At 43.5% G+C, this 25,100-nt stretch overlaps 2 protein-coding genes across 4 annotated transcripts in view; one reads left to right on the forward strand and one right to left on the reverse strand.

Annotated features, from left to right (window-relative positions):
* The window catches only part of CEP83 (centrosomal protein 83), a 110,385-nt gene extending 106,706 nt beyond the window's left edge, over positions 1-3,679 (forward strand). For both annotated transcript variants that reach the window (XM_024754391.1, XM_024754390.1), the window contains exons 16-17: positions 1,518-1,707; positions 2,691-3,679. In XM_024754391.1, coding sequence (XP_024610159.1) covers positions 1,518-1,707; positions 2,691-2,795 — 295 coding nt within the window. In that variant the 3' untranslated portion in view covers positions 2,796-3,679. The remainder of the gene's footprint in view (positions 1-1,517; positions 1,708-2,690) is intronic.
* An 841-nt stretch (positions 3,680-4,520) lies between these two features.
* PLXNC1 (plexin C1) overlaps positions 4,521-25,100 on the reverse strand; it is a 142,002-nt gene continuing 121,422 nt past the window's right edge. The window contains exons 24-31 of one of the 2 annotated variants that reach the window (XM_024754364.1): positions 15,899-15,953; positions 13,442-13,473; positions 13,235-13,342; positions 11,926-12,089; positions 10,013-10,160; positions 8,374-8,514; positions 8,203-8,277; positions 4,521-7,018 (exon numbers count right to left, since the gene is read on the reverse strand). In XM_024754364.1, coding sequence (XP_024610132.1) covers positions 6,914-7,018; positions 8,203-8,277; positions 8,374-8,514; positions 10,013-10,160; positions 11,926-12,089; positions 13,235-13,342; positions 13,442-13,473; positions 15,899-15,953 — 828 coding nt within the window. In that variant the 3' untranslated portion in view covers positions 4,521-6,913. Of the gene's footprint in view, positions 7,019-8,202; positions 8,278-8,373; positions 8,515-10,012; positions 10,161-11,925; positions 12,090-13,234; positions 13,343-13,441; positions 13,474-15,898; positions 15,954-25,100 lie in introns of those variants that run through there. The other variant, XR_003004431.1, reaches the window with a different exon arrangement.

A 25,100-nucleotide genomic window follows, 5' to 3' on the forward strand; every position in this document is an offset into this window, starting at 1 on the left:
TCACTGGCTTTGGTAGCCAGGAGTGGTGTGAATCCTTGCTGCTGAGACGAGACAGTTTAGTGATTACAAGTTCTAAAATTGTGGCCACAACTTTGAATCAAAGTTCGGTTTTTTTATTTTTTGGTATGGAAAATACTGGGCAGTAGCTTCTGGTTTTTCATTTACATCCAAGCACAGCTAATAATCTGCATCATTAGCATTTTGGAGCAGAGAAGATTTACCATATTAAGATGGTGGTAGTGGCAGTGCATGACCCATGTGATTCAAGTTAATAAAATCTTTTCAAATTCAGGTAGTTAGTAGTATTCTTCAGCATTTAGACAGTATCAGACTTTTCTGTAATGGGAATTGCCTGTAGAGCAAGCAGTGATGTTTTTTATAATGTGCACTGATCTTCTTGGGTATAATTATTACCAAAATGTGAACAGTTGTGTTTTTTTTAGAACATCCAAGAGGTTTCTAGACTGTGGAATAAATGCCAACTTTATAATACTCTCTGTTCCAAAGTAAGAAGCCACCAAATTCATTCTAAAACAAAATTCAACTTAATATTTCAAAATTAATGGTTATGGAGGAGGTATTACCAATTCAAGATTGGGCAGCTATGGCACAGATGGCCTAGAACTTCGAATGGTTTTGAAACTATATTTGATTACTGGTGTGATTGATCGTCAGGAAATTTATGTCCCAAAAGGTGGTGATCTGTGAAAATTGACCATATTTCACCTACAAAAATGGCATTCATAAGATTCAACCTAGGGCTTCCCTGGTGGTGCAGTGTTTAAGAATCTGCCTGCCAATGCAGGGGACACGGGTTCGAGCCCTGGTCCAGGAAGATCCCACATGCTGTGGAGCAACTAAGCCCGTGCGCCACAACTACTAAGCCTGCACTCTAGAGCCCGTGCTCCACAACTACTGAAGCCCTAGAGTCTGTGCTCTGCAACAAGAGAATGCACTGCAATGAGAAGCCCACGTACTGCAACAGAGTAGCCCCCCCCCCCAGAAAAATGAGTAGCTCCCACTCACTGCAACTAGAGAAAGCCCACGTGCAGCAATGAAGACCCAACACAGCCATAAATAAACAAATAAATAATTCCCTTTAAAAAAAAAAGATTCAACCTAGCATTTTCTCTATTTCTATTTGATTCCTGCAGTAAAATAAGGCACCCTTTTGGTCTAAGGAGTCTCCTTTTAGTTCAGGATTCATGGGTTGGTGGAGTAAAGTGGAAATGAAAGTAAAAGTATCAAAAGATTTTTAATCTTTGATTAATTGGCAAATAAAACTTTAAAATCAGTTGATAGCCTGCAGGGCCAACAATAACGCATATAATTAAGATGTCATATCATGTTTCTGTTTATCTTTCTAGATAAACCAAATTTTATGTGTATATTATATATAGATAAATCTTATAATTTAGAAATCCTTCTCTTCCAATTAAAATTATGTTCTATGACTCATACCATTTTTCAATAGAATGTAACTGTATTAAATAACAGAAACACTTTTTCTTTTTAAGACAAAATGTTCCATTTGAAGAACATACAAGGCTTCAAAAAAGACTAAAGGATATACAGAGAAGACATAATGAATTTCGAAGTTTAATTTTGGGTCCTAACATACCTTCAACAGCATCCATCAATCCTGTAAGCTTTCAGTCACCAACTGTGATTCCAGGCGTGGAACTATCCTTTCCTCCTCATATGCAGGTATGAGCATTTATTTTAGGGAAAAAAGTTAGATAAATATTTCCATACGTTTTTACCTCTTTAAATAGTTAAAAACCTAAATCTTTACCAGAAAAGTCTGCTGAGAGGCATAGTGGATTTGAGTCTATCCTATCCTTGAGCGATGGTGCTAGGAGTAAAGTCTCCTGTCGGGCAATTGAAAGGAAGAAGCTTAACTGATAAGTCTTTGAATAACTGTTGAGTTTGTAGTCACTCATACAATACTAATTACTACCAACATTTACGCAAATATACTGCACTATGTATTTTCCATACAATATTTAATCCTAATGAAAAATGCTTTGAGGGAAGGTATTGGTATTCCCAATTTGCAGATGAGGAAGCTGAGTCAGAGAGGTGAAATGACTTGACTAAGGTCATAGCTAAGTGAGAGTTGAATTTCATACCTAAATCTAATTCCAAAACCTGAGATGGTTCTACTTTATCAGATCCCTGAGATGTTGATGGAATCAAATTGATTGGATGATTTTCAGAAGATGAACTGTTATTAAGCAATGACATTTTGTAATGTTGAAAGCAGTGAAGATTTTTAATGTTGTAAGTCACTGAATTGAATCTCAAACGAAGTGCTTTGTTTATATAATAAACTGCTATTAAACTCTCATCACATTAGAAAGTTGCCATATAAGTACAGCTGGGCCCTACATTACTATTATCTAATTCACTCCCTGGTGAATTTTACACCTAGAGAGGAACAGACTTTGGGTTTTTGCTGAAGGCTACAGCCAGAGGCAGGAGAGAAGCAAGGACTAGTTGGTAGTCTAGACCATGCTGGTGTTCTTAGACTGCTAAAATGGTCATCCTTTTCTTGCCAGATGTTGCAGGCCTGAATAAAAGAGGCACTGAGGCCACTGCCTAACGGTTATTTTTCCACCAGTTTTTCTAACAGTCTTTATTGGTGTGCTTTTTCTTTTCTTTTTTTCCCCTCTTTCTGTGCTTTTAAGGAGGAGCAGCATCAAAGAGAACTCTCTCTACTTCGCAAAAGACTAGAAGAACTAGAAACAACACAAAGAAAACAACTAGAGGAACTTGGATTTCCTGGGGAATGATTTTCTTGGAGAAAAGGCAGATCAAAAGGGATGAAATCAGTGACTCAATAAGGCCTGAAGTTTTAACGTATGTGGTATTTAGATACTTTATTACTGTTTGCCAAAACACTTGAATGTGCCTCAAGATAAGGTACCAGTACATGATGTATTGAATGAATGTCAGGATTTTAGGGTTATACTAATGATAAGTGAAGCACTAAAGCAGCTTCAGAGATATTTATAATATTATTGACAACCCTTTGAGAATGTGAAATAAATGAATAAAAGGAACTCATTAGGGAATCAAGTTTTAAAATTATTTTATTAATCTTACTTTGTTGAATTTTTTGGCATTTTGCCTAAAACATGCCCATCTTGAATTCCCTCTTCCTCTTTGAGATGCTTGGCAATAACAGGGTCAGTGAACATTTTCTGGTTTACTATATATGAGTTACAAACCTCTAGTTCTTGAAAAATGACAATTTTAAAGTTAGTATAAAAAAATAAGATATCTAGATATATATTATAAAACACTACCTTTTCTAAAAGCTGTGTGCACATAATTTATTAAAGAGCTTAATATTTTTCTAACTGCATTGTTTTGTGTTTAATTTGGTTTTAACCATACAGTGTAGAAGATCTCACTAATTTTGGCTTCGTTGGGTTAGGATTGATAGGAAGTAACAAAGTACAAATAATTAAATCCTGTGGCTGTATAAAACAAGGGCCATTCATTGTAAAACTTGCACCCAGTGGGGTCCCTTTAGAAATATTGCTGGTTTTTAACTTTTCCTCCTCCTGTTTTGGATCTAACCAAACTGTTATAAATGTTTTATTTCTGTGGCTGCGTTGGGTTTCGGTTGCTGCATGTGGGCTTTCTCTAGTTGCAGGGGCAGGGACTACTGTTCATTGCAGTGCGTGGGCTTCTCATTGCGGTGGCTTCTCTTGTTGTGGAGCACGGACTCTAGGGGCGTGAGCTTCAGTAGTTGTGGTGCACGGGCTTAGTTGCTCCGCAGCATGTGGGATCTTCCTGGACCAGGGCTCGAACCCGTGTCCCCTGCATTGGCAGGTGGATTCTTCACCACTGCGCCACCAGGTAAGTCCCCATTTGCTTTTTGTTTTTTTAAAATTTTATTTATCTATTAATTTTTGCTGTATCGGGTCTTCGTTTCTGTGCGCGGGCTTTCTCTAGTTGCGGCAAGCGGGGGCCACTCCTCATCGCGCTGCGCGGCCCTTTCACTGTCGCGGCCTCTCTTGTTGTGGAGCACGAGCTCCAGAAGCGCAGGCTCAGTAGTTGTGGCTCACGGGCCTAGTTGCTCCGCGGCATGTGGGATCTTCCCAGACTAGGGCTCGAACCCGTGTCCCCTGCATTGGCAGGCAGATTCTCAACCACTGCGCCACCAGGGAAGCCCCCCCATTTGCTTTTTTATGTAACATTTTTAAGGCATTCTGCTGGAATAACTTCACATCAACAAGGCAAAGCTCAAGTCTGCCGGACTAAGTGGAATGTTCATCATCCAGTAGTCCTCACATTCAGAAGTCAAAGTTAATTGATAGTGGAGGCCAGGAGTGAAAGTGCACAGCCTTAACATCATTTAGAAGAAACCAGATTTACTTACTATATATATAGCTGCTAATTTACAGAGCGTATACAGTGACACAAAATAATTAATTTCCATGGAGCCACTCAGAATTTAAAAATCTATTATAACTAGAAATTTTGAAGGAGGAAAAAGACAAAAACAGTCCACATTTACATCAAAATGTTTATTTTTGGATATAGACATTTAAAACATTCATCTCCAAGAACGGCTTCAATCAGGTATACAATAAGAAATAGACTTTAAATCCCTAATACAGAAAAAGGTAACAGAATTAATTTTTAAATGCTGCTGTAGACACTAGTGTTAGAAAAAGAAAGTTGTTTATAAATGGTTTTGCACCAAAAAAATATGCAAAGAAACTTGAAAATAGACAATGTTTGCCATTTGTTTCTCTGGTTGCTGTTTAATATAGACCCAGTGACTGATTGTCTTCAGCACACATCTAATTTGGCCATTTACTGCATTTGGCTAATGTGATCCAGATAGTGCTTTTCACTGGAGGATTGACAAACACGCTACATACATTAGTGAATCTTCACACCACCTCAGTGAGGTAGGTTAGAAATATTATACAGAAATTGAGGCACGAAGAGGTAAGTGACTTGCCCAAAGTTCCCAGCAGCACAGTCCCTGGAAAAGAAGGTAAGTCTCCACACAGGACTCATGTGCCAGAGAGCGGGACAGGGACACCCTCATGTAGCATTTACTGAATACTTAGATAAAGCTGTAACTGATCCTTTGAGATTTCTTAGCATTTCTGTACCCTAAAGAAGGGAAGTCTTCTGGGCAACTCTCCTACCCTTGGCTCTCAACTCTCCTACTATTGTGAACCCCTTCGCATCAAGACTATAGCAGCCTTAGATGGGGACCAGACCTCTCACCTTTATAAGTAACCTATTTGGTAGTATTTTTGAGGTGTGTCCATTGGACAGATAATAGTCGAAAGCGACAGGATTGGGAAGGTGCCTATCAGGGCAATAAATGCTTATTTTCTCTGATCAGTTTGTGAGGTGTCACCTCTCACTCTTTACCAGAGAGTGAGGAGCAAAAAGAACTGCATTCATTTAAGACAAACTCACATTTAAATCCTGATATCCCATACAGTGTTGGTAAATGATTTTAAGGAATGTGTGATCAATGTTTTATTTGCTACTTGAAAAAATTTCTTTCCTCAATCTGGGATTTGGAGCACCAAGGGTAAAGGTGCCACAAGGAAAGTTTGAGAGTTGCCAATTACACTTTTTACTTCTGGTTTAATAGAAGGAAAACACAGTGGTATTAAAGTTGGTCATGAGCAGCAAAAATTCAGGAATAAAAAATCAGCAATAAAAAGACTACAGTATAACTAGATAGGGAATTCTTTTAAAAAAAGGCATGAATAAAACAGGTTTTTTTAAACTCTTTCTCTTGTGAGGAATACTCTCAAAAAGTACATCGTAAGACTAAGATACCAAGTTGTATACTAATATTTTTCAGGCCATGGGCCTCAAATATATATATTCATATATAATACTCCAGTGTGAACAGCAATTTCATGAAATGTAAAATGTATTTTTTTTTTTTAAATCACACACAAGTATTTATAACCACAGGGTTCACCAGAAATCTAAAGCAAGGAGATAGATAGTAATATAGAGATGTAGGATTAGGGGAGTGAGTTACTCTTCCACAGGCAGTTCTGATCGAAGTGTTTAGACAGAAATAAGCTACTGTTTTGTTTTTTTTTTTTTTTACAATAGCCAACATGTCCACTATCAAATACATTTAATATGAAAAAAATAAAATGAAGAAAACGTACATACTTTAAAGTGTCTGGGTAAAATGCTGTCGCATTTAAAGAAGCCTACTCCCTCTCCTTGCTTTAGAGTTCATTAGTGAAATGGAGGTGAGTTTGATGGAGTACAGTCGGTGACCACTGAAAAAACACGAGCCCTTTCAACAATGTTGCAACACTGTTAGTTTTTGGTTTAAAAACACACACACACTCACAAATGCTAAGTGTACACACTACCAAATTCTGCGGTCAGCTCTTCCAAGAACTACCGGGGAAAGTTTCAATGCTGCAAGTCCTCAAGGTTGCCCTAACACCCCTACCTTGTTTCCAGATGACTCATTTCACGTTTTGTTTTGATCACTGGCAATGTTCCTTGTCTGCAGAGGTGCAGTGCAGTCACAAGTGCTACACAGCTGTAGTTTTCAAACAAAACCACGTATATCATTGTGCTTAAGTGGAGACTGTAGTTACAACACTGACCCTTGCTTACTGGCCCGGTATTCTCTGTGAACAAGGAGGCTGTTTGTGACAACCACTCCAACTCTATGTACAGAAGCGCTCCCACAGTACACACACAGGCACAGTGCGTGGTATGCTTTCTAAAAGCTGTGCATGTGCCTTGCTCTCTTAAAAAAAGACAGTGCTCAAAGTGGAACCTATGTGCAAACTTAAAAAATTAACGACACAGAGTAGCTTAAGCAGCCATTTTGCTCCCAAGTCGTCTGAAGAACTTTACCAGATTAAGCCAGGCCCCAGAGTGCTTACATCCACTTGCATTTCTTCTTTTCATCAAATAAGACTTTTACATGCAAGAGTTGTTTCTGAGCTTCTTCCAGCCCTCGTTCTCTTTCTAGTTTATTTAGAATCTGTTGACAATTAGAACAGTTATTTTAGATATTGTGGTTTTAGCATTACAATTGTTTTTTTTTTTTTGCATTCCTGATGCTGTGAGTGGTAAAATCTGTATGAAACAGATGCCAACATTTTCTTCAATCATTTAATACTCACTTTGCAAGTTGTTTTGCTAAGTCATTATCACAGGATCAACAACGCTTAGGTTTAAAATAGAAGCTCACAAGAAATACCAAACTATTTGCTTACAAACATGGGGCCAGAATTTCAAGGCCCTGTTTTATGCATTATGTTACAGCCATTCCAAGCACAGCAAGCATTCCTGGGCAGCCAACATGCAGGCAAGTATTTCTTCTTAAATGCAGCAGGCAGGGGCATCCTGGTCAGAGACGTCTACTTCCCTTCCCTTCCCTTCCCTTCCCTTCCCTCCCCTTCCCTCCCCTCCCCTCCTGGGCAGTGTAGTCCCTCCTCTCCCCTCCCTTCCCCAGTGCTTCCCTTCTAACCCCTGACCCCTGGAAAGAGGGATGCTTATCATGTTCAAGGAACTCATTGCCTCTACCCTACCTTAGTGCTTCACTTGATCTTCAAGTAGCAAATGGAATTGGTGAGCTATTCTCACCATTGACATGGATAGCCTGTCCCAGCATGACTGAGTGGGGGGAATCAGGGAAGGGGGAATTAACATATTTGGAAACAGCGCATCTGATGACTGTGTCTGTGTGAATTCCCAAAGAAAAAAATCCAGATTAAGGAGGATTAATCATAAAGGAGAATGGTTTATTGAAATAGTTGCTTAAGTTAGAAAATATGTCATACTTTAACTACTGAATACAGAATCTAGGCGATTTAACAAGCTTAGCTTTCATTTTAGCAGATTACAACCAAGCATAAGCAGGCCCCTTTTATTAGGACCACTACTTACTCATCAAAGTTAAGTATGCCAGTATGGCTATAGGCCCCATTAACTCAAATGTAAATGGTTGGTCCAAAGGCGAGCAGCATAATAAAACTATGAGGGGCAGCAGCCACGCGCAGGGTCTGGCTTGGTGCCAGGATCCCCCATCTCAGACAGGCTTCCTGGCCTCCCTTTCTGGCCATTTGGGATGCCAGAGCTGTCCTGAGACCTACAGAATGCTTTATAACCAAATTCTGGTGACTGATTCATATCTAGTTTTTAAAATGTTATTTAAAATCTTACCTCATCAAAATATTTTACGATGTATTTGTAGATTTCTGTCAAGGCCACTTCTTCATTAAATTCATTTTCATGTTTCTTAAAGAAATAAAGCCTTGTTGAGAGATTCTGCAATGGCTTTTTTTTTTTTTTTAAGAAATATCCAAATACAGTCTTTCTGCTTTGTAACAATACCTTAGATTCCTGAGTTAAGAATTCTTCCATCTCTGAAGATGACAATGGAGGCAAATCCCTGATTGCTTTGTAATAAGACTTGACTTCCTCTTTGTAGGTTGGGATATCCTTGGCATAGAGAAGTTTATTAGTTGGTGCTTCCTGAAAAACAACCACCACCAAAAGAGTTTTTAAAAAAACCATGGGGAATTTATAAGAGTACCAGTGTAGCTGAACCTCCACCACGATTATCTCGTGGTAAAAAGGACTCTTCATACAGCAGGCCTTCATAAACGTTGTTGACTGCCTGACTGACTGCTATCCAGATAGTTCTGGTGAGTCACTGTTATTTTCAGGCAGATTAAATGCTAATATATTCTGCCTTCCTCTCATAAAAGAACTGAACTTATTATTTTTGCATGATTTTGAGTTACTGTAACAATGGAACTTACTGCACTCATAGTTCATTACTAATAGTTGTAAAAAGCCTGAATTAAAACGTTTGCTCTCATCCTCACCCACCAGTGAATTCTGGCATTTATAAAAGGTTTGAGTGTAGGTCTGATTGATTGAGCCCTTTATATAACCATGAACGTGGCAGGTAATTGGCAGTGGCAGATTTTCCTGCTTGTCCCTTCTATTTTATTAGATTATAAAGATCTTCCAGTGTCCTCAGGAAAGAGCGTGGTCATTAGTATTGGTGGCTCTGATGTCTCATTTTGCAAAAATTCCCTGGCAGTTTGAATGTTTTTAAGTAATTTTGACAGTGATATTAAAATTTAAATGAAGATTTGTTTTTAAAAGTTATAATTTTGACAAAATTAACATCTGCTGTCAAAGAAGAACTAATAAATAGTCAATCTAAGAAACAAATGGAAAAATGTATTCGGGCCAACCTGAGGATTATGACCCAGGAGATAGCCTCTCAGAAAGCTGTGAGCACTGTTTGGAAGAGGTAAGCGGGGGAGGCCTGTATATGTGATCTGAGGGAAGGAGGATGTGCAGTCAAATGCACATCTTGGTTGAAGTTTACTGCTATTTGTGAGGAACAGATATCTTAGAAATGCACTAAAACCATTAACTAAGTATGGGAAGATTCAAGAAACTGAGTTCATAAAATTTTCTCTTGAAAATATCTAACTGAGGGCCAGTTCTGCCAGTTTCCCCAGAGCACAAAATGCCTCATCCTGATCTTTGCCTTGAATTCCTTTCAGGGTGTTATTACTTATTTATTACAATAGTGATTTGATTGTAAACTGACAAACTAGAGGTATTAGAAATCTCAGGCAAGATTTTCTTCTCCATCAGAAATTTGTTGTATTCAAATAGACGCTTTTAGGTATATTCAGATGGAATTAATTTAGGCAAATTTCAATAGTTTCATACTTCGGGTTCATAGTTTATTAGTGCCTGTAGACAATTTTTCTAGGAAACAAAGAAAAACAAAAGGTTTTCACAGGCGGAGTCTGCAGTAGGGTGGAGATGATCTATTTTGGTTTTCACTTAAACTAGATTAAAAATAGAAATGAGAGATTTTTTTGAAGAAAAGCAAATTTTCAGTGACAATCACTGACTTTCTTTTTAGCTGGTATGGTTTATTATTTGAATGTTTACGAGGAAGACAGAAATACATACAGGAAATCCTAAATCTGGGCCTTACCTTTCCAAGTTGCTGCTCTGTGAGGGAGAATGCGTCCATGAATGCCTGGGCGATCACTGACAAACAGCCATCTATGTGTGGTGTCTTCTTAATGTCAAAGACAAACTGAGGGTTCTTCAGGATATTTACCCAGAAGCGAAGAGGGAGGCTGTTACAAGAGAGAGAAATCTCTCTTCACATACAGCCATTCATATGAGGCAGATGCTCTGTTTATCACAGTTTGTAAACGGGTGTTTTTGTCCTTGTCATTGAAGTATGCAAGTCTGCTTTGCCAAATATACCAAGCAACAGATGGCAGCGTCACTCAGCACAAGAAAGGGTTAAACTGTCAGAGCTACTGAAAGGGAGGACTGGAGAAGTCTCACAGTGGCCCTTGACAAGACAAGAATTTTCTCCACAAAGAGTTCCAGATTATATTAGCTAATGGTTACCAATGAGAACGTCTCATCAGATCTCTAGAACCTGACCTCTTCTCACCCCCTCTTAAGTGCTACACCCTGGCCTAAGCCACTGTCACCTAGATTATTACCCCCCAGTTCCCAACAGTTAGATCTCCCACAGGTACTAGCAATCCTCTTAACTCAGAATGAGGTCCTGTGTCTCCTGTGTTCCAAACCCTCTGTGGCTCTCCACCCCTCTCTGGAGAAAACCCCTGCATGATCTAGGCCTGGGCCCTCACCTACTACTCTTCACCTTACTCGCCCCAACTCCACTGGCCTCGTTGCTCCTCTTCTTCATGCATACCAGGCAGGCTTGTGCCTCAGGACTTTGCTTTTGTCCGTCTTTCTGAAACGGTCTTGCCCCAGACGGCCTCATGGTTTGTGCCCTCTTTGAAGACCTGATCCAAATGTCATCTCCTGAGGCCTCTGACCACCCTATCCTGTCTCTATCCTTTTTTCCCCACTCTGTGCGCTGCGCTAATCGACTTCTAACGTACCACAATTTACCTGTTAAAATGCAAGCGCTGTAAGAACACGGATTTCTGTCTGTTTACTACTTTATCTCCAACACCTAACAAACAGTACTGGGTATACAGTCGGTACTCAGATATTTGCATATGAACTTGGAAGTCATTCAGGGTCCTGGGGCCTAGCTAATTCCCTCCATCATATGGGCTGCTGGGCCTCTCAGTAGCTCTCCTGTCCTGACTAGTGCCCCTGCCCGTGTGCTACTGTCTTCACAGTGAAATTGCCGCCTGCAGCACCGGAGCCTGGTGTGGGCGAAGCAGGGCCTGGGAAGGAGGGGCTAGAACAAAGGGAGGGAGGGAGCCAGAGTAGAGAGTTAGGATAGACCTGGAGCTTTCAACACTGATTTAAAATGGTCTGGCTAACCCCAATGCTTAGAAGGGCTTGAGGCTGCACTGAGAAGTTCTGTTACATCATAACTAACGCTCATTCACCTCATGCACAGAGTATTTCAATTAGAGGTAATGAGCCATGTTTCTTTACTGAGGAGAAATTTTAATTTGGATGCCTTGCCTCAGCTTAAAGTATTAAAAAACAAAACACACCCCTTTGACTAATTCTCATGGCATTTGATCAAATAAAAGGAGAAATTTCTATACAAAATAGACAGCTTGGAAACCGCAAAGAGTAATTCTCTGAGGGACAAATTTAAGAGTCTTCTCTAGTGGAAAACTGTATGATAAGACCACAAAATATTAATTTCTCATCTTTTACTGGTCAAGCTAAACTTGTTTAAAGATAATTATTTTCTTTGTCCTAAAGACTAGGAGTCTCAGCACAGGAATGGTTTTGTTTATTGTTTAACAAGAAACTGCTTTGACATGACAGCTAAGCCAAAACACTCTTAAGATAGGGATAAATGAATCCTTGTGTAACCATCCATGCCCTTTTAGTTAAGATTCTGACCCAGGTTCTTGAAAACAGTAATCACCTACTGTTTGTTCCCACCTGTTTGTTTTCCAAATATGTACAACATCAGGATCTGTGATTTTTTTGCTTTCAGCCTGGGCATCCAAAAAGTCAAAAAAGTATTTTATAGCAAACGGGGCTCTGCTGTTGGGTAAACTCCAAATGCTTCTAAAAAGTTTTTCGAGCACAGAGTGAATTGCCACCTGAAAGACAGAGCACATCAGACTTGGAAGATTAAAAATAATAGGGTGGTGGTTTTGAAAACATGATGAAAAATGAAATCGAAGCTACAAAACAGAGAAAAACAAGCTGAAGAGAAAGTATGTAAAATCGTCAAATGAGGCCAACACTCACAGTGTTAGACAAAGGTCCTGAAAATCCATGCCCAGGTTTAGATCTGCTTCATAAGCTTCTTGCTGATAACACTGTTTAGTCAACAGGGAGGCTATCTTAGACATCTCTAGCAGTTGAAATGTAAGTTGGAGGTCTGTATACATAAACCAAGAAGCCCCAGACGTTTGGCTTTTATTATGTTCAGCCTAGAAAAACTCAAGTGGTATTGCTCGGTTCCCAGAACTTTTCCTGTTGCATGTATTTCCATCATAGGGTTTTACTGTGTACTTTCCAAAGCATTTGAGTGTTTTACTAAAACAAAATAGGCAGAGCTCTGTGGGACAGATGAGAAAATCAAGAGGCTCTGGCTGTCCTCTACCCACTAAACAAATCTAAGCTCCAAGCAGATGCTCTGCTATAATCTGAAGAAGCCTATGCCCATCAGAAGACTAGGGCCAGGTGTAGATAATAGCATTTACATTGCGAGTCATTTCAGAAAAAAAAAAAAAGGATCACCACAGACCCATTAATCCCACTAAAGGCCAGATAAAGTAAAATTTGCTCCCAATTTGGTATTCCATGGGCTTTCATATCTGACACTTTTATATGTGAACAGAATTCTTAGTTTTAAAATGACCTCCCCCCTCTTCATTTTATTTGCAATTCAAAGAGGGAGTTTTATTGCTCACCTATAATAACAAGTAAACAAAAAGGAATAATTATGCTGTCCACCTAAAAATATAACAATAGTGTAATGGTGGGTAAAGGGACTGGGAGCAATATTAAATCCCTGACTGAAGATGTTATGGTGGAAATATGTAAAGTGCTTTATCTTTGCAGTTTGTAAAAACAGAAGAAGAAGGGGGTAGGAAGTGTCTACAATTTAAACTTTCATTTTGCTTTGCTAGAAGGCACAAGGGATTTGTAGCATTTTCACACTTCAGTGGAAATTAAGTCAAACACATGATACACCCCCAAGGTAGACGTAAAAGCGCTCCCAGAACAGTAAGTTTACCTTGGTCGACAGCAGCTTTGTCAGATACATTTCTTTAACTTTGAACTTGTGCTTCCCTCGATGTCTCTTTCCCTGCACATCTTGGAATGCTTCCGAATCTGGTAAAATCTAAAGGGAAGACAGAGTAGAAGAAGCGTTACCCAAGGAGACCGTTCGTGCTGCAGAAGGCATCCGCTTCAGCAGGAGCACAAGAAAGCCGGAACTCACCAAATGGCAGTGGTCTTCTGAGTATTCCACATCTGAGCGCCACAGAAAGAGGGAGAGAGACAGTCCGTTAAAACAACAGCCACGTTAACTGGCCTTCTCATAAGATGCCCCATTTGTGCTATAAACAGAAGAGGTTACTTGAGCCCTCCTACTTGAGCTCTTCGTAGCCACACTCCCCCCCACCTCCTTGTTGTGTCTTAAGACCTTAAGAACATTATTGAAGACAGGATGGGCCAGGCACTGGAGTGGGAAGCAGGTTCCCTGTCCCTGGAACAGAGGCTGACTGATCACTTGAGGGTGGGGTAGGAGAGGTTCAGGTCAGCTAGAGCTGGGGCACCTACTGTGTGCCAGGGGCTACTAGGCAAACAGCAATGAATAAGACAGACCTAGCTCTCACCTAATGGAACTCACATCCCAGCCAATGAGGGAGACGTAATTACTAATTACACGATTATTTAATTCATATCCTTGTGATAAGGACTGTGGAGAAGAATTATATGCTAGGAAAGTATGTAACAAGAGACGAACCTAGCCTGGGAGGTTCTCTGAGGAAGGGATGTCGGGACTGAACCTAAATGAATGGATAATGAGCCAGGCCAATGGGGTAGGAGAATGGGTACAAAGGCCCTGTGGTGGGAGGGAAGGCGACCCCTTCTCGGATCGGAGAGAAGGGCAGCAAGGCGGAGGCCATAGAGCAGGTGGGAGAGCAGCACAGAGTGGGGACAGTCTGGGAAGAAACGAGGCTGTAAAGGGAGGAGCAAATGCAGGGAAGGGAAGGATTAAAGCACTTGGTTTTTTGTTTTGAAGATCAGAGACTAGAATACCCTGAAATGCTTGTGGAAAAATACAGTAGCGGGCGAGGGAAAGCAAGTGCAGGTGAGAGGAGAGATCACCGGTGGTGGCGTAGGAATGCTCAGAAGGTCGGAAAGGAGGGTGGGATCCAAAGCCCAGGTGAGAGACAGGCCTTGCTGGGAGGAAGGGCAGCCCTGGAATGTCAGGGGAGCGAGGAGGAGGGAATGGCAGAGGCAGGGAGGGAGGGTTAGTGCCCATTGTTGAGGGAATTCTGATTTCTGTTTTCTCTGTGAAGCACTGGGTGAAGTCATCTGCTGATAGTCAGGGGAGCAGTGGGGGTCAGAGCTTCGAGGAGAGAAGGTGGGATTATGGAGAACACAGTCGGTTGCCTCGAGAAGCAGAAGCACGGGGGGGAACAAACAGGCTATGTGGAGGGTCCTGGTCAAGACGGGAATTTACAGTGACTCCAACTGTGCTGTCGTGGGCCTTTCCCCTGTGGCTGCCCAGCTGTAGGGTCAGGAAAGGTGAGAAGTTGGGTTCATCCAGGGCTGGGTTGGGACTGTCCCTCAGTGGGTGATGAAAGGACAGAGGGGCAAGGGTTTGGAGGGTGATCCAGTGTCCACTGGATTGGACAGGGAGGAAGCAGAGGTGTTTTTGACTGCCTTGAAGTCCCATTAAGTGATCCAAATGCAAGATCTCCAAATAACAAGCTCTCAAAAAACCAGTCATTAAAGCCTAAAATACACAGCTCTTGCACTTATTACAGCACAAGGACACCAATCCCCCTAGACCAGAAAGATAGCCGCCTTCTGCAAGGTGGTTTCTCACTATAGCCTGACATTACTAATGATGGATGGGGGAATGTGGGGTGGGCAGGGTTCCCCACAGGGTGTCCTACAACCTACCAAGTTATCCTATTTAATTGGAAGCCCTGCATGCTTCGTTTGCACTCACCAGACGTTGGGACCTACCAGGCTCCTCCTAGCACTGAATCCAGGAATCAGAAAGTCCCACCTCCAGCTGTGTGTGTGAACAGGTCCTGCTGGTGAGACCCAGAACCTTTCTGGGGGCTGAGGACTGACTGTCTTGCGTGGATATAATTTCTCTGGAGACAAACCTGGAACCTGGACCTAGGGATTTTCTCAAGGCACTGTCACAGTGTTTTCCTGCCCCAAGGCTGGCGGGGAGGTAGAAGAGAGTTCAGAGTCTGGCCTAGTAATTTTTCCACAAAGCTCCCTCTGTAGTTGGTCTGTCCCTGGGAGATTCGGGCTAAGTGAATTATCTTGTTTGTTCAGAGCTTCCAGGGCTGTGTGATCATCTGCAGCTTGCCAGGGGGATCCCCTCAGTTAGCCCCCATCCTTCTGAGGAGTTGGAAAAGAGTTACAATGGCTAAGATTCTGCCCTGAGCTTAGGGTGGTTAATGACAGCAACTTCCTCAGTGTCGGGCAGCTGGGGCAACCACTGTTTACAGTTTCCTGTCCCCCTCTTTGCAGGTTTCACATTCTTAGGACCAGAAACAGATCTAAACGCTTTCCTCCACTCTCTCAGAGAATTACCTGGCAACCACTCAATCTCATCTTTGTGATAGTACATCCAAGAGAGGCAAAAAGTGATACTTTATATAAAGTGGGGTGAGAACAAAAGGTTAACAGCATTGTCTGTTACCTGAAGTAAAATTTGCTATCTTCTTAAAAACTTTTATAGAGGATCCATTTGATATCTGAAAGCAAAGATAAAAAATAGATGAGTTTTCAAAACTTGATGTATTTCTCAACTTTACCCAGGAATTAGATGGCTGGGTGGATCTTATATTCTCTCACTTATTCTATCAAATATTAATTAAGAATTCCTATGTTTTGGGCACTGGAGGCTGGGGCTATAATGATAAGCAAGACACTGTCTCTGCCCTCAAAGAGTGTGCGGTCCTGTGAAGGTGGCAGACCGAGGCCATGAGATGCAGGGAGGCAAGTGCTCAAAGGATGCTGTGGGGCCAGTAGGAGGTGGGCCAGCCCTGGACCAGGGGAGGACCCAGCTGTGCTGGGAGGCACCTCAGCTTCTAGGGGACAGGAGATGTTTGGGCCGTTTTCATTTTGGGGGTTACTACTATATTAAGAAATGCTGAGGGCTTCCCTGGTGGCGCAGTGGTTGAGAGTCCGCCTGCCGATGTAGGGGACACGGGTTCGTGCCCCGGTCGGGGAAGATCCCACATGCCGCGGAGCGGCTGGGCCCGTGAGCCATGGCTGCTGAGCCTGCGCGTCCGGAGCCTGTGCTCCGCAGCGGGAGAGGCCACAACAGTGAGAGGCCCGCGTACCGCAAAAAAAAAAAAAAAAAAAAAAAAAAAAAAAAAAAAAAAAAAAAAAAAAAAAGAAATGCTGAAACAAGTTTTCAAAAACCTATAAACTGGTAACAGAGCAGTTTCACATCTAGGTATACACCTGTAATTATCCTGAGATAAACTTTGTAAACACCCCATACTGGAAATAACCATCAACAGTAGAATGAATAAATAATTTGGGGTATATTCATAAACCAGGCTATGATAAAACAATGAAAGTGAGCAAATTACTGCTACATGCCACATGCATGAACCTCACAGGGATTGATGGTGAGCCAAAGAAGCCTGACAAGATGGAATGCATACCGTGTGAGTCCATTCACATTTAGCTAAAACAGCCGAAACTATGATTTAACTGGTTGGAGAAGAGAAGTGGGGGTGGTGATTAGGAACGTCCAGGAGGGAGCTTCTGTGGTGCCCACAGTGCTCTGTTTCTTGATCTGAGTGGAAGTTATAAATAAGATAGGCTCACTTTATGATAATTCATCCAGTAGTACACTTACAATTTGTTTTCTTTTCTGCAGGTATTTCTTATTTTTTAAAAGAAGCTTGTAAAAATCATAAAAATACATGTACTTTTAAATAAAAACTTTAAAATTGAAACATGACTTCCAGGAAAGTGCTAACGTTAAGTGTACAGCTCAAGAACTTCACTTAAGTACATACTGTGTAACCACCGCCCACATCAAGATACAAAATTATACTTCAAGGTCCCAAGAAGTACCCCTATTATGCTTCTCAATCAGTAAGCACCCCGTCTTCATCCAGGGGTAATCACTTTTCTGACTCCATTGCCATTGATGAGTTTTATCTGTTCTTGAACTTTATGTAAATGGAATCATTCCGCGTGGGGTCCACATAAGGTCTACAGTGTTCATCTGTGTTGTTGCAGTGACCAGTAGTCGTCCTTTTTAAATTACTATTATTCTACTGAATGAATACACTACAAAAAAATTGCCATACAATAAAAGGAGAGAAGTATTGACACATGCTACAACATGAGTGGACCTCAAAAACATTGCTAAGTGAAAGAAACCAGGCACAAAAGATCCAATTTTGTACAATCCCATTTATCTAATTTGTCCAGAATAGGCAAATTTATACAAACAGAAGGTAGATTACTAGTTGCCTAAAACAGGAGTTGGAAGAATGAGGAATGACGCTTAATGAGTTCAAGGTTTCTATTTGAGTTGATGAAAATGTTCTAAAATTAGACTGTGGTGACGATTGCACAACTCCACAAATGTTCCAAGAACCACTGAGTTGTACACTTTGAAAAGGTGACCTTTGTGGTATATAAATTATATCTCAACACAGCTGTTAAAAAATTGTCACAGATTTTAAATACGCATTTGACAAGTAAATGCTTTTACCACACTGACACACAATTTCAACACCAATGTATAGCCTCTTTTGGAGATAAGGTCAAGAGTTGTCATCTGAAGCTTTTTGGGACCGTGGAAGCCGGGGCCCAATGGCCTTTTGTGCACCGCTTCCCCACACCCAACCAGGGGAAGAAGGCCTCGTCAGGCCAAGGGGGACTAGATGCTGAGAGACAAGAGAGCAGGCCTTGCTTCCTGGGAGGAGTAAACTGTTTTGAGGGGCTGGTCCACAAAAATGTAAGACAAATGGGCCATAAGAAGAGGCAGGTCAGGGATACACAAATCTTCACCTTCATTCTGGGATGTGGCTGAAAGATTAACCCTGTCATTTCTGAACATCGCATTTGAAAGCGCGAAGGCTGCTCTGAATTCTAATAGTAATTTGGACCTGGCCTCCCTCCGCTTGGAAAAAAGTAGAAACTTAGAATTTCTTTTCTGGCCTGCAGCACACCGGTTATCAGAACGTACAAACCTGCTCAGCAAACACCAAAGGATTAAAGCCTAATCTCTTACAGGTTGTCCCCACAGAGGAAGGAACACGCACGAGAGCCAGCCCTAGAGGGGGCCCCTGAGCACAGGGTCCAGCCAGCCGTGTCCGGCCAGCCACTAAGTGTAGGCCAGAGGCCTCCAACTCCTGGTGTTCAGGACATCTTGTAGGGAGGGGGCTCTGGGCAGGGGCTGGCAGGGGCCCTCTGGCCTCTGCAAAGTGTCTCGAGCATGGATTCTAAACTCTTATTGAGCACCTGGACTCTGCCATTATTACCAAACGTCCTCTCTTCTCCCCTTGAGCCATTCACTGAGCGACCCTGTTGGCTGATTTGTCAGCTCTCCTCCATATTTGATGCAATTAAAGTAAATGCTCTGTGCAGGCACCCCTTTAGCAATACTCAAGACGCCGAGTTTATGAGAATGTTTGAACATAGTTACAGAATTCCTCCCCTTGAAGAGCTGGATATGCTCTGTTTCTAAGCCAATAAATACCTTTTTATAAAAGGAAGCTGGTGATTCATTCTGGGTAATTGTCAAAGAATGAATCCCAAATGGATCCTGGTGAGTGTTAAGCCAATACTCTGCTACTGTCAGATGCTTTGTTTCTCCAAAAGCAAGCACCCTTGCTCTATAGTCCCAAACACCACGGATGGACCTTCCAAGGAGGAGCACAGCCAAAAGTTCAAACGTCTTTTCAAGAGCTGGCAACGACTCGCTGCTGGCACAGTGCTCAGGCATTAAGACAGAGCACACGCAGCCTATACCGGGGAAATTTTACTCTGAAATTATCTCCTGAGAGCAAGTGTAAAAGCACTTTATTAGCGGATGAGTTGTGTGTGTGTTTGAGCATGTATGTGTGCAAGTGTATTGCTAACTTTCACAGCTGCTCTAGGGCTGGAACATTTTTCCCCCACGTGACACTTTAACGTTGTAAAGACAGAAAACTAGTTTATTTACAGATGCTTGTGGGGGGAGAGGTTTCCATTTTCTGTTTGGCACAAAAGTCAGCTGCTGCTCAGTTAAGGGCAGAAATGCATTTTTGAAAAGTGCCACAGAATCCGAAGTGTTAAATCTATGATGCTGTTTGTTCCATTTGAGGAGCTCCAAATGCTTTCCTAAGAGTGGATCATTAATCCTCCTGTACTCCCGTGAGGCAGGGAGCGTCCTCTTGGCCCCTACTTTAAGAATGAAAACCAAATTAAATCAACGAAAGATTAATGTCACTAGATGGATCTGTGGCAGGAATGTTTCTCCAGCCCAGAGCAGAACTGGTACACAGGCAATTTCAAATTAAATTCCTTCCAGTCTCACGATGCTCCGAGATTCAAAACGACATCGAGGCTATACCCCTCCAATGATGGCTGGCCCGTGTTGGAAAGAGGTGGAGAGGACTGCAGACTTTTCCACCATCAGAATTAGGAGTTGTGACCACAAAGGGAGAGATGGACCCATGTCATCAATTTAAAGTTGCTCCTGAAATAAACAGAAGCTATGGACTTCCCTGGGGGCACAGTGGTTAAGAATCCGCCTGCCCTCAAAGGGGACTCGGGTTCGATCCCTGGTCCGGGAAGATCCCACATGCTGCAGAGCGACTAAGCCCGTGCGCCACAGCTACTGAGCCTGCGCTCTAGAGCCCGCGAGCCACAACAACTGAGCCTGTGTGCCACAACTACTGAAGCCCGCGCACCTAGAACCTGTGCTCCGCAACAAGAGAAGCCACCGTAGTGCGAAGCCCGTGCACTGCAACGAAGAGTAGCCCCCGCTCACCGCAACTAGAGAAAGCCCGCGTGCGGCAACAAAGTCCCAACGCAGCCAAAAATAAAAACAAATAAATTTATTAAAAACAAACAGAAGCTACATATCCTCCAAACCATTTGCAAGTAAAGGCAGGATTTCTTTGTGGTAAAATACTATCTTTATGCCACAAGTTAAAGATTATGCCATAAAAACAGATTTTCTAGAAATGTAAGGTTGAACTTATACTTAACCTGATGAAACTGCCATTTTTGTAAGTAAAAGATGGTCAGATATTGGCCATTTCAAATGACTGAGCCCAAGAGGAAAGCTGGAACTTTAGCCTAAGAATTTTATGGAAAATTATGAATAGGGTCTGAAATACCATGATACTTTTTCCTTAAGTCTAAAAACACAATAGTCAATACAAAGCACCATGTGGAAACCCTTACTGGTATCTCTCATTCCTAAAATGGTATTTTGTGAAAACAGAATCCTATTCAACTCGCATTGTCCCAGCAACCACTCATCAATACTGCTCTCCCCGCCTTCCCCTTAGCTCTTCTCACTGACACCCCAAGGCTGGAGGCAGATGAAAAAGGAATCTCTTTTTTTCCTCAGGGCCAGAGGGATAACCTTGCTCAGTTCTTCAGAAAAGGAGGCTCGGTGCTCATCGGACTGTTTGGAAGGGGCCCATCAGAACATTCTCAACAGACACATCAAATCACCCAGGATGTTCCTGACACCCAGGGCAGAGCTCTGAAGGATTCTTGAAACTAGTGAAAATGGCAATACAGCTCCTGCTTCTCTCGTGTGCCTGGAATTAGCCTTGGGCCAGAAGCAAACACCCCTTTGAGGACTGCTGGAACCCTGAGCTGGTCTCAGGGAGGGAGCTTGGCCTCCACCAGTGTGCGGGCCATTGGGAACCCCAGGCGTTTTTTGGGCTGGAGCTGTCAGCTCTTGGATGCCTGAAAGAGGCCTCCCTTCTGAAAGAAGGTAACTACTGTCACCTTCGAGGAATATTGGCCTTAAAGGATGTCAGAGTAGGATTAGAAGGAAGCATTTTGATAAACTCACAGACGTGAGATTCATCATAAGATCTGAAGAGAGGTTGCCCTTTTAATTTTGACATTACAGAAGGTAACTACCAGGATTTCTCATAAGCTCTCCAGCCAGGCTGCTTCAGAGGCTAGGAGCACAAGCTGCAAGCCTGGCTCTGAGCAAGGTTATCCCTGTGGCCCTGAGCAGAGCCATGGTCTCTGTGCAATTCCTTTTTCATCTGCTTCCAGCCTCGGGCCGTCACTGAGGAGAGCATGGGAGCATGGCCAAGTTTCTCAGCCTCCCTGGGCCTCAGAATGGGAATAACGACAGTGTCTACCTCACTGGGCTATACAGAGGACTAAAGGACTTACTCTTTGTAAAAGCTTCTAGAACAGTGCCCAGTATACAGGAAGCACTCCATGTGTCTAGTAAATACGAATCTGAAGTCATTCATGCTGTAAGAGACCCTTAGAGACAGTCCAAGCCCCTTAAGAGTCAGAGATGAGACACCTGACCTGAAGAACCACTGACTTTACCCAAGCAGACCCTTTGGAACATTCCTATGAGCTTTAAATGTCATGTAAATGACAACTTTGGCGTTAGAAGTGACCACTTGGGCACCGGCGCGCTCCGTTAGGACGAACATTCTTCAATGACACGGTGGTTAAACGTATTTTCTGCCCTCAAAACCTCACAGCTCAGAACGAGAAGTGTGATCTGTAGAGAACATTTCCTGCCGGACACAACACCTGTCCTGCACACTTGATGCTACCCCACAGCTGCGTGTGGGTGCAATAACATGGTCCAGCAAGAGGGCACACGGCGGGGCAGGTGCAGAAAGCCTGGACTGGGAGAAGCCACCCTGCTTCAGTCGCATCGGGCAAGCATCCCCACACCCTCTATACACGCACACAGACACACACAACTGATCTCGTCAGCTCCAGAGCACAGCACAGTCCCCTTCACAGGGAACACACACACAGAGGTGGCCAGTTAAGGAAGCAGCAGGGCGGAGTTCTTTATAGTGGAGAAAACGCCTCTGGCTTCACGTGTTTGTAAAGGCATAGGCTTTACCCCTTGTCTGCATGGGACAGAATGAGACTGGAGCAGAAATCTGTCCTCTTCCATGCTCATCTGATGGAGAATGAGGGTAATAAAAGCACCTTCATCACAGGTTGTGTCAACGTGAATCACGCTTATGCACACGACAAGTGCTGGGTACCAGCTGCCACTGTCATCATTGTGGAGAGCAACCGTGCCGACGCCCAGGGTTGGCAAGGATGCCATCCTGCTGGTGACAGGGCATTGCTGGCAATCTGGTCCATGAGATGCCATGTTTTTGCTGTGCCTTCAGATCCCCTCTAGAAACCTGTTCTTCAAATATACAGACAGTTAATCATTCAGAGGAGACCAGCTACACTCTATTTGCCCTAAGGACAGAACAAGGCAAGAAGAGAGAGGCTCACACTCCAGCAGAGGGGACTTTGTTTAGATAGTAGGAGGAACTGGCCGTCACTAAAGATTAACTTTAAAACCTAACTAATTTGCGCTAATTGGAGGGAGGTGAGTCTTAATCACTTAAAACTCTGAGTTAGACCCTCTTTTTAACTGAAATATAGTTTTTCACTCTCAAGCACCTACAGTGACTCAAACTAGAGCGCTTTAGTAAATGAATAAGAGTGATAATTAGCATCCTGTCTCTTTGGGGGGAAATGTGTTTGAGGAGAAGATTTTTCTTTAATGAAAAAAGGGCAAGAGCGAGCTTCAGCTCAGCCCTGTCAAATTACTCCAAATTTTGATTGTGCAGGGGTGCTGCTAAATGGAGCACAGATTTAGACGGCTGAGGGGGGTGCTGGACGCTTTTGTTCAAGCAGTCTTTGAAAACCAGGGCATTTGAGATGGTCCAGGCACAGAGAGCACGGCGCCGATGACCTCCCCAGTTTCCTTCAAGCTCTCTGCGCTTATTTGCCTTACGGCTTAGCTTTTTCAACATAAGGAGAATCCTTTAAGCCCTTGTGTCCTAGTCGTGTCATTTATTACCACCATGTGGGAATGCTAGGGTATGAGGCCAATAAATCATTTGGATGGGAAGTGACTACAGGCCGGATTAATTTCATTATCATCCTTAAGCAGATAGGTGTCTAGTGCAGCCGATGTCTCCAGTGAAGACTGATGTCCTATCTCCCCTGACAGTCTTCCCCTTGCCTTGCAGACGGCGGTGGTGGTTCTTCGTTCTCCCTGCTGGAGTGTCTTGGCCTGCCTTTTCCTATTAATGCCAGTGAGTGGCCACACCCCCTTCCTTTGGGGTTCCACCCCATGCCACACAGTTGCCAGGGGACGCTGAGAAGCCTGACCAGGGTGGTCCAGCCCTCCCTGCACAGCTGAGCAATGCCAGCACATTCGTCAAGACGCGAGAGGAGGGCATTTGTGGCTGTGTTTCTGCCAGGCTTGCCAAGACAAGCTCACTCCCCAGATACAGGGAGAGGAAGAGACTGCGGCCGGGCTGCAACTCTGAACTTCACACTGATGCCATAATAAGCCCCCTCTCCTAGGCACTTCCACCTCTGACTCCTTCCATCCATTGTATTTCCTCTGGGGCACTGCTTCTCCGAATGTGGCCCGCCGACAGGAATACGTTCAGAAAGTCCCCTGGGGATTTTTATAAACTCCAAAGGCTAAGCGCGACAGCTCTCGGCAAGATGATCCCAAGGTTGGAAAGTCTAAGCTGCAGAAGGGGGAGCACAGGAGCAAGTTGTTAACCTGCCACGCTCTCTGCTTGGTGCCCTCCAGCAAAGGCTGCAGGGGCAGCACCCACCCACGGGTCACCCAAAGCAACTATTTCCAAACCGGCTCTGAGACCCATTCAGCCAAGGAGCCCAAGGCTGTGGTGCCCTCTGTTCCTGGCTGCCGTCCAGGAAGCTCTGCGCAAGAAGTCTCAGCTTCTTTCTGGGTGAGGGGAAAGCCGGGCAGGCCCCAAACACCTTCTTGGTGCAGACACATCTCCCTGGGACTTAGAGCCATGAAAGGCGGGGCGCCTGCTCTCCAAGGGGCCTGGGAAGCCACTCCCCTGTCTTCTCCATCTCCGCAGGAGCACCTGTGCATCTGCCCAGCCAGCCCCATGCCTTCCTGACCCCTCCCCTGCCGCAGTCTCTCTCCCAGCCACACAGCTCATGGTGTCCACCTTCTGCCCATCTGCTTGGCTCCATCTCCAGGGCCACCGTGTCATTCCTGGTCAACATCATTTCTCACCTGAGGTTCTTCTAACGAGTCTCCCTGTTTCCAGGTTTGCACCTCTTATATCCATGTTCCACGCACAGCCACAGTCATTTTCTGAGACGCAAATCTCCCCTGTTTAAGATCTCCCAATGGCTTTCCACTGTGCTGGGGATAAAATCCAGACTCCTGAAGAAGCCGCTGGGCCTGCACGGTCCCCTTCTCCCCTCCCTCCCCACTTCTCTGGCCTTCTTCCGTGAGAAACCACGGCAGGTACTGGTTAAGCCGTGGACCCTAGAGCCCAACAATCTGGATCCCAATCTTGCCTCTGCCACGGACTAGCTATTAGTAAGCCTCCCCGAGCCTCAGTGTACCCATCTATAAAGCAGGTTAGTAACAGTCCCTGTCTCGTAGGACCGCTGTGGATAGAATGAGCTGAAATAAAGGGAAAGGCAGAGGCCAGCACCTGACACAGCGTAGGGGCTCCGTAAACATTGGCTGTTATTGGTTCTCACTGCTACCCCCGTCCCTCTCAAGTTCTAGCCAGTCTAAAAGTCTTACTGCAGAAGAAGAAGCATGCACTCCCTTCCCTGCTGGGTATGCGGGCCCGGTTACGTTCTCCTCACTCTCCAGGTCTCAGCTGAGTCACTGCTTCCTGCAGGAAGCCTTCTCG

This window comes from Neophocaena asiaeorientalis, unplaced genomic scaffold (assembly GCF_003031525.2).
Source record: "Neophocaena asiaeorientalis asiaeorientalis breed wild unplaced genomic scaffold, Neophocaena_asiaeorientalis_V1.1 scaffold92, whole genome shotgun sequence".
NCBI classification, from domain to species: domain Eukaryota; kingdom Metazoa; phylum Chordata; class Mammalia; order Artiodactyla; family Phocoenidae; genus Neophocaena; species Neophocaena asiaeorientalis.